General features: G+C 43.5%; 1 protein-coding gene across 1 annotated transcript; it reads right to left on the minus strand.

The window, feature by feature from the left end:
• Positions 1 to 370: 370 nt before the first annotated feature.
• Positions 371 to 2,087, minus strand: LOC124280622 (extensin-2-like). Its single transcript, XM_046716602.1, has 3 exons — positions 2,000 to 2,087; positions 984 to 1,677; positions 371 to 761 (listed from the first exon to the last, which is right to left on the minus strand). Exons 1-3 carry the CDS (start codon positions 2,085 to 2,087, stop codon positions 371 to 373), a joined length of 1,173 nt encoding a protein of 390 aa, XP_046572558.1.
• Positions 2,088 to 8,693: the final 6,606 nt, after the last annotated feature.

Raw genomic sequence — 8,693 nt, forward strand, 5'->3', positions numbered from 1 at the left:
GATACGTGTAGCAGGTGTACTGTGGATCCCCGTAGAGGATGTACTGTGAATCCCTGTAGGTGTACTGTGGATCCCTGTAGGTGTACTGCGGATCCCTATAGAAGGTGTACTGTGGGTCCTTGTATAAGGTGTACTGCTGGTCCCTGTAGAAGGTGTAATGTGGATCCCTGTAGCAGGTGTAATGTGGATCCCTGTAGGTGTACTGTGGATACCTGTAGAAGGTGTACTGTGGATCCCTGTAGAGGGTGTACTGTGGATCCCTGTAGAGGGTGTACTGTGGATCCATGTAGAAGGTGTACTGTGGATCCATGTAGAAGGTGTACTGTGGATCCCTGTAGAAGGTGTACTGTGGATCCCTGTAGAAGGTGTACTAAGGATCCCTGTAGGTGTACTGCGGATCCCTGTAGAAGGTATACTGTGGATCCCTGTAGAAGGTGTACTGTGGATCCCTGTAGAAGGTGTACTGTGGATCCCTGTAGAAGGTGTACTGTGGATCCCTGTAGAAGGTGTACTGTGGATCCCTGTAGAAGGTGTACTGTGGATTCCTGTAGAAGGTGTACTGTGGATCCCTGTAGAAGGTGTACTGTGGATCCCTGTAGAAGGTATACTGTGGATCCCTGTAGAAGGTGTACTGTGGATCCCTGTAGAAGGTGTACTGTGGATCCCTGTAGAAGGTGTACTGTGGATCCCTGTAGAAGGTGTACTGTGGATCCCTGTAGAAGATGTACTGTGGATCCCTGTAGAAGGTGTACTGTGGATCCCTGTAGGTGTACTATGGATCCCTGTAGGTGTACTGTGGATCCCTGTAGAAGGTATACTGTGGATCCCTGTAGAAGGTGTACTGTGGATCCCTGTAGAAGGTGTACTGTGGATCCCTGTAGAAGGTGTACTGTGGATCCCTGTAGAAGATGTACTGTGGATCCCTGTAGAAGGTGTACTGTGGATCCCTGTAGAAGGTGTACTATGGATCCCTGTAGGTGTACTGTGGATCCCTGTAGAAGGTGTACTGTGGATCCCTGTAGAAGGTGTACTGTGGATCCCTGTAGAAGGTGTACTGTGGATCCCTGTAGAAGGTGTACTGTGGATCCCTGTAGAAGATGTACTGTGGATTCCTGTAGAAGGTGTACTGTGGATCCCTGTAGAAGGTGTACTGTGGATTCCTGTAGAAGGTGTACTGTGGATCCCTGTAGAAGGTGTACTGTGGATCCCTGTAGAAGATGTACTGTGGATCCCTGTAAAAGTGTACTGTGGATCCCTGTAGAAGGTGTACTGTGGATCCCTGTAGAAGGTGTACTGTGGATCCCTGTAGAAGATGTACTGTGGATTCCTGTAGAAGGTGCTGCGGTTCTCTGTAAAAGGTGTACTGTGGATCCCTGTAGAAGGTGTACTGCGGATCCCTGTAGAAGGTGTACTGTGGATCCCTGTAGAAGATGTACTGTGGATTCCTGTAGAAGGTGCTGCTGGTCCCTGTAGAAGGTATACTGTGGATCCCTGTAGAAGGTGTACTGTGGATCCCTGTAGAAGGTGTACTGCGGATCCCTGTAGAAGGTGTACTGTGGATCCCTGTAGAAGGTGTACTGTGGATCCCTGTAGAAGGTGCTGCGGGTCCCTGTAGAAGGTGCTGCTGGTCCCTGTAGAAGGTGCTGCGGGTCCCAGTAGAAGGTGTACTGTGGATCCCTGTATAAAGTTTACTGCGGATCCATGTAGAAGGTGTACTGCTTGGTTATCCTTGGCCCCACCCTAGCTAGCAGCTCGTCGAACATCGCTGGGGACATACGCATACCAAGATGGATGCATTGTCCTGGTTTCGGAGTTCCACCATAAGCTGGTCATACATGCCAAACTGCCGTCGCCTCCCGATCCATGGTCGCACCCAGGCCCTTCTCCTTCGTTCACGTCTTCTTCTCCTGGCCCTGGCACGCAACTGGTACAATGTCAAATCGATGAGGTCATGCTGATGTTGAAGGGCAGATAGTAGGTATTCTCGTCTCAGCCTTGCCGAATCCTCCATCTCTTGGACATCTCCTGGACATCTGGTCACCATGGTGTCTTGAGGAGTTCTGACGGTTGCCTCCTGTGAACCCCATTTTTATCTACCAATTCCCCTAAACGCTGCCAAACACGCCATCATACCGTAGCTGTACACACGTTCAGTACGTTCTGTTGTCGTCCGGAGCACGTCAAATATCTACATTCGTCAATATGCGTTGGAGTTAAAATAAGTCGATAAAAGTTACGCATACGTTCAAAGCACGTTACTCATGGGTACAGTAGACATTATTTAGCCGTATTTCGACTTACAAGTAACGTGTGTGAATGTGTGTCAACGATTGCATTGCCCGCGTATGCAGGACGTATGAGCCATACGTTTGCATACGTCGAAAATCGTTGGCGTGCACAAACATTTCCGACGACCTCGCCATACTACAACGTATACCAGCGTTCTTCAGCGTGCGTTTACCTTATACAAAACTTACCCATAACTTATTCGACGTACGCCAGCTTATTCGCCTTTTTTTTCATACGTTCATACGTCGGCATACGCTGGGTAAATCGTCAACGTTTGACGGCCTTAAAGGACAAAGGTTGATATCGGGTGTCAATAAGTGAGTTTAACTTTACGCCACTTTTTGCATTATTCCAGCAATATCACTTCCGATGACACCAGAAATGGGCTTCACACATTGTACCCATGTGAGGAATCGAACCCAGATCTTCGGCGGGATGAGCGAACGCTTTAACCACTAGGCTACTCCATCGACCCTTGCTCATAAGTACTGCTTAGTATGGACAATACTCAGTGACCTACACAAGACATACGAATTCCAGTGCAAAAGAAACGAATAATACAGTAGAACTATTGTATTATTGAAAGAGGGTTGTGGGCATATCGGAGTCGAACCTTGCCCCATCTCTGGATAGTCATAATTGAACCCACAATTACACGACCAATGTAATAGTATAATTGTGTCTAGAAATAACCCCTTTGGCTTTGTTAGATGCCGCCATTCTGGCAGGACGACATACTATTCTTTTCACATATTTTGCATGACTCCAGCTGACAAGATTTATTTTTCAGAAATATAGCGAAATCCACACCCATACCCCTACCCACACCCATATCCACACCCAAACCCACACCCGCACGCATCCACAACCACTCCCAAACCCAAACCCAAACCCAAACCCACACCCACACCTAAACCCAAACCCAAACCCATACCCATACCCATACCCATACCCATACCCATACCCATACCCATACCCATACCCATACCCATACCCATACCCATACCCGTACCCATACCCAAACCCAAACCCAAACCCACACTCACACTCACATCCACATCTCCGAGAATATACAAAACTCGGTCCCTTGCCTCCCAATACAACAACGCATAAACGTAAGTCCTCTTTGCCGTCAGCGAGTTGTCATAGGTCCTGCTGTCTCGGTGGGTCTTTATAATGCTGTTTCACTCAGACTCCCGACTGTAGACGACAGGTGCTTGGTCGGAAGCCCTTCGACTTAATCCTAATACTCAAAGATCGGGTTCCATAATAGGATGAATTGGTCGTCCGTATAGAACCTGTCGTCACATAATGATGTCCTGGCCACGAGTAATCTAATTATCTCTGATCAGAAGTGGTTGGTGAGTTAGATGTGGCGGTGGATATTTAGTCGCTGATGCTAATAACTGGAATCTTGTGTGGGTTGAACGTCGAGGCAAATGTCTGGAGTTCCTCACGCGGGTGTGTTAATGTTAACGCCGGTTTGAACAGTATTCCACTTTCAGAATGACGGTTTACTTGATGTTTACCCATTTACTGAAACCTACAAACGTCAGGGTGACGGGACAGTATTCCAGTTTCAGAATGACAGTATACTTGATGTTTACCCATTTACTGAAACCTACAAACATCAGGGTGACGGGACAGTATTCCAGTTTCAGAATGACAGTTTACTTGATATTTACCCATTTACTGAAACGAACAAACATCAGGGTGACGGGACAGTATTCCAGTTTCAGAATGACAGTTTACTTGATATTTACCCATTTACTGAAACGTACAAACATCAGGGTGACGGGACAGTATTCCACTTTCAGAATGACAGTATACTTGATATTTACCCATTTACTGAAACGTACAAACATCAGGGTGACGAGACAGTATTCCAGTTTCAGAATGACAGTATACTTGATATTTACCCATTTACTGAAACGAACAAACATCAGGGTGACGGGACAGTATTCCAGTTTCAGAATGACAGTTTACTTGATATTTAACCATTTATTGAAACGAACAAACATCAGGGTGACGGGACAGTATTCCACTTTCAGAATGACAGTTTACTTGATATTTACCCATTTACTGAAACGAACAAACATCAGGGTGACGGGACAGTATTCCAGTTTCAGAATGACAGTTTACTTGATATTTACCCATTTCCTGAAACGAACAAACATCAGGGTGACGGAACAGTATTCCACTTTCAGAATGACAGTTTACTTTGAAACGAACAAACAATGACGGGACAGTATTAGTTTCAGAATGATGATATTTACCCATTTACTGAAACGTACAAACAGCAGGGTGACGGGACAGTATTCCACTTTCAGAATGACAGTTTACTTGATATTTACCCATTTACTGAAACGAACAAACATCAGGGTGACGGGACAGTATTCCAGTTTCAGAATGACAGTATACTTGATATTTACCCATTTACTGAAACGTACAAACATCAAGGTGACGGGACAGTATTCCAGTTTCAGAATGACAGTATACTTGATATTTACCCATTTACTGAAACCTACAAACATCAGGGTGACGGGACAGTATTCCAGTTTCAGAATGACAGTTTGCTTGATGTTTAACCATTTACTGAAACGAACAAACGTCAGGGTGACGGGACAGTATTCCACTTTCAGAATGACAGTTTACTTGATGTTTACCCATTTACTGAAACGAACAAACGTCAGGGTGACGGGACAGTATTCCAGTTTCAGAATGACAGTATACTTGATATTTACCCATTTACTGAAACCTACAAACATCAGGGTGACGGGACAGTATTCCAGTTTCAGAATGACAGTATACTTGATATTTACCCATTTACTGAAACCTACAAACATCAGGGTGACGGGACAGTATTCCAGTTTCAGAATGACAGTTTGCTTGATGTTTACCCATTTACTGAAACGAACAAACGTCAGGGTGACGCGACAGTATTCCAGTTTCAGAATGACAGTTTACTTGATGTTTACCCATTTACTGAAACGAACAAACGTCAGGGTGACGGGACAGTATTCCAGTTTCAGAATGACAGTTTACTTGATGTTTACCCATTTACTGAAACGTACAAACATCAGGGTGACGCGACATGGTTCATAGTCAAGGTGAATCATTGATTCTTAATCATAATCAGCTGATCCAAGCGCGCCTAAGGGACACAACTCTGACGTTAGGTGGTAATATGGGGTTTAGTGTTGGGAACATGACGGGCAATATCCAAAATTAGGCTTCACACTTTGTAATTGTAAGGTTCAAACTCGGATGACGAGCGAACGCTTGAAGCACTTGCCTATGGAAACCTAGAAGGGCGACAACGCGACAATGAGACATAACGACAATGTCCCTTCTAGGATTCCATACTTGGCTACAAAATGTGTTCCACCTTAAAGGCATCAGTGAATTCAGTTCACCATAGAGCGATATCACGACCAACCTTTACGTCTTTGCAACAATTAGTTTTCGCCTTCATTAGTCTTTACAACTGTTTGTCCTTGCATTCATTCATTCATCGCATCCCAATTGCGTAGATCGATGCTCATGCTGTTGATCACTGGATTATCTGGTCCAGACTCGATTATTTACAGACCGCAGCCATATAGGTGGAATATTGCTGAGTGCGGCGTAAAACAAAAACCAAACAAACCTTCCATTCATTAGTATTTACAACTAGTAGCAAACGCACCTGAACTAGTGAATTAATCCTTTAGTCCTTACAACTGTATGTACTCCCATCCTTTCGTCCTTACAACTGTAAGTACTCCCATCCTTTAGTCTTCACAACTGTAAGTACTCCCATCCTTTAGTCTTCACAACTGTAAGTACTCCCATCCTTTAGTCTTCACAACTGTAAGTACTCCCATCCTTTAGTCCTTACAACTGTAAGTACTCCCATCCTTTAGTCCTTACAACTGTAAGTACTCCCATCCTTTCGTTCTTCACAACTGTAAGTAGCTCCCATCCTTTAAGTCCTCACAACTGTAAGTACTCCCATCATTTAGTCTTCACAACTGTAAGTACTTCCATCCTTTAGTCCTTACAACTGTATGTACTCCCATCATTTAGTCCTTACAACTGCATGTACTCCCATCCTTTAGTCCTTACAACTGTAAGTACTCCCATCCTTTAGTTCTTACAACTGTAAGTACTCCCATCCTTTAGTCCTTACAACTGTAAGTACTCCCATCCTTTAGTCTTCACAACTGTAAGTACTCCCATCCTTTAGTCCTTACAACTGTAAGTACTCCCATCCATTAGTCTTCACAACTGTAAGTACTCCCATCATTTAGTCTTCACAGCTGTAAGTACTCCCATAACAACTGTAAGTACTCCCATCATTTAGTCCTTACAACTGTATGTACTCCCATCCTTTAGTCTTCACAACTGTAAAGTACTCCCATCCTTTACGTCTTCACAACTGTAAGTACCCCATCCTTTAGTCTTCACAACTGTAAGTACTCATCATTTAATCTTCACAGCTGTAAGTACTCCCATAACAACTGTAAGTACTCCCATCATTTAGTCCTTACAACTGTATGTACTCCCATCCTTTAGTCATTACAACTGTAAGTACTCCCATCCTTTAGTCTTCACAACTGTAAGTACTCCCATCCTTTAGTCCTTACAACTGTAAGTACTCCCATCCTTTAGTCTTCACAACTGTAAGTACTCCCATCCTCTAGTCCTTACAACTGTAAGTACTCCCATCCTTTAGTCTTCACAACTGTAAGTACTCCCATCATTTAGTCTTCACAACTGTAAGTACTTCCATCCTTTAGTCCTTACAACTGTATGTACTCCCATCCTTTAGTCCTTACAACTGTATGTTCTCCCATCCTTTAGTCCTTACAACTGTAAGTACTCCCATCCTTAAGTCCTTACAACTGTAAGTACTCCCATCATTTAGTCTTCACAACTGTAAGTACTTCCATCCTTTAGTCCTTACAACTGTATGTACTCCCATCCTTTAGTCCTTACAAATGTATGTACTCCCATCATTTAGTCCTTACAACTGTATGTTCTCCCATCCTTTAGTCCTTACAACTGTAAGTACTCCCATCCTTTAGTCCTTACAACTGTAAGTACTTCCATCCTTTAGTCCTTACAACTGTATGTACTCCCATCATTTAGTCTTCACAACTGTAAGTACTTCCATCCTTTAGTCCTTACAACTGTAACTACTCCATCCTTAGTCCTTACAACTGTAAGTACTTCCATCCTTTAGTTCCACAACTGTATGTACTCCCATCCCTTTAGTCCTTACAACTGTATGTTCTCCCATCCTTTAGGATCCTTACAACTGTAAGTACTCCCATCCTTTCGTCCTTACAACTGTATGTACTCCCATCCTTTAGTCCTTACAACTGTATGTACTCCCATCCTTTAGTCTTCACAACTGTAAGTACTCCCATCCTTTAGTCCTTACAACTGTATGTACTCCCATCCTTTAGTCCTTACAACTGTATGTTCTCCCATCCTTTAGTCCTTACAACTGTATGTACTCCCATCCTTTAGTCTTCACAACTGTAAGTACTCCCATCCTTTAGTCCTTACAACTGTATGTACTCCCATCCTTTAGTCTTCACAACTGTAAGTACTCCCATCCTTTAGTCCTTACAACTGTATCTACTCCCATCCTTTAGTCTTCACAACTGTAAGTACTCCCATCCTTTAGTCCTTACAACTGTATGTACTCCCATCCTTTAGTCCTTACAACTGTATGTACTCCCATCCTTTAGTCCTTACAACTGTATGTACTCCCATCCTTTAGTCCTTACAACTGTATGTACTCCCATCCTTTAGTCCTTACAACTGTATGTACTCCCATCCTTTAGTCCTTACAACTGTATGTACTCCCATCCTTTAGTCCTTACAACTGTATGTTCTCCCATCCTTTAGTCCTTACAACTGTAAGTACTCCCATCCTTTAGTCCTTACAACTGTATGTTCTCCCATCCTTTAGTCCTTACAACTGTAAGTACTCCCATCCTTTAGTCCTTACAACTGTAAGTACTTCCATCCTTTAGTCCTTACAACTGTAAGTACTCCCATCATTTAGTCTTCACAACTGTAAGTACTTCCATCCTTTAGTCCTTACAACTGTATGTACTCCCATCCTTTAGTCCTTACAACTGTATGTTCTCCCATCCTTTAGTCCTTACAACTGTAAGTACTCCCATCCTTTAGTCCTTACAACTGTAAGTACTCCCATCCTTTAGTCTTCACAACTGTAAGTACTCCCATCCTTTAGTCTTCACAACTGTAAGTACTCCCATCCTTTCGTCTTCACAACTGTAAGTACTCCGATCCTTAAGTCCTTACAACTGTAAGTACTCCCATCCTTTCGTTCTTACAACTGTAAGTACTCCCATCCTTTCGTTTTCACAACTGTAAGTACTCCC

Source organism: Haliotis rubra, unplaced genomic scaffold, assembly GCF_003918875.1.
Source record: "Haliotis rubra isolate DU_JTF1 unplaced genomic scaffold, ASM391887v1 Scf270, whole genome shotgun sequence".
NCBI classification, from domain to species: Eukaryota; Metazoa; Mollusca; class Gastropoda; order Lepetellida; family Haliotidae; genus Haliotis; species Haliotis rubra.

Coding starts and splice junctions, on each gene's coding strand:
- LOC124280622 (XM_046716602.1), bottom strand. CDS start 2,087: ATGGGGTTCACAGGAGGCAACCGTCAGAACTCCTCAAGACACCATGGT. Junction 1,678..1,999: donor TCCAAGAGATGGAGGATTCG/GCAAGGCTGAGA, acceptor AACTTTATACAG/GGATCCACAGTACACCTTCT. Junction 762..983: donor ACCTTCTACAGGGATCCACA/GTACACCTACAG, acceptor GTACACCTACAG/GGATCCACAGTACACCTTCT.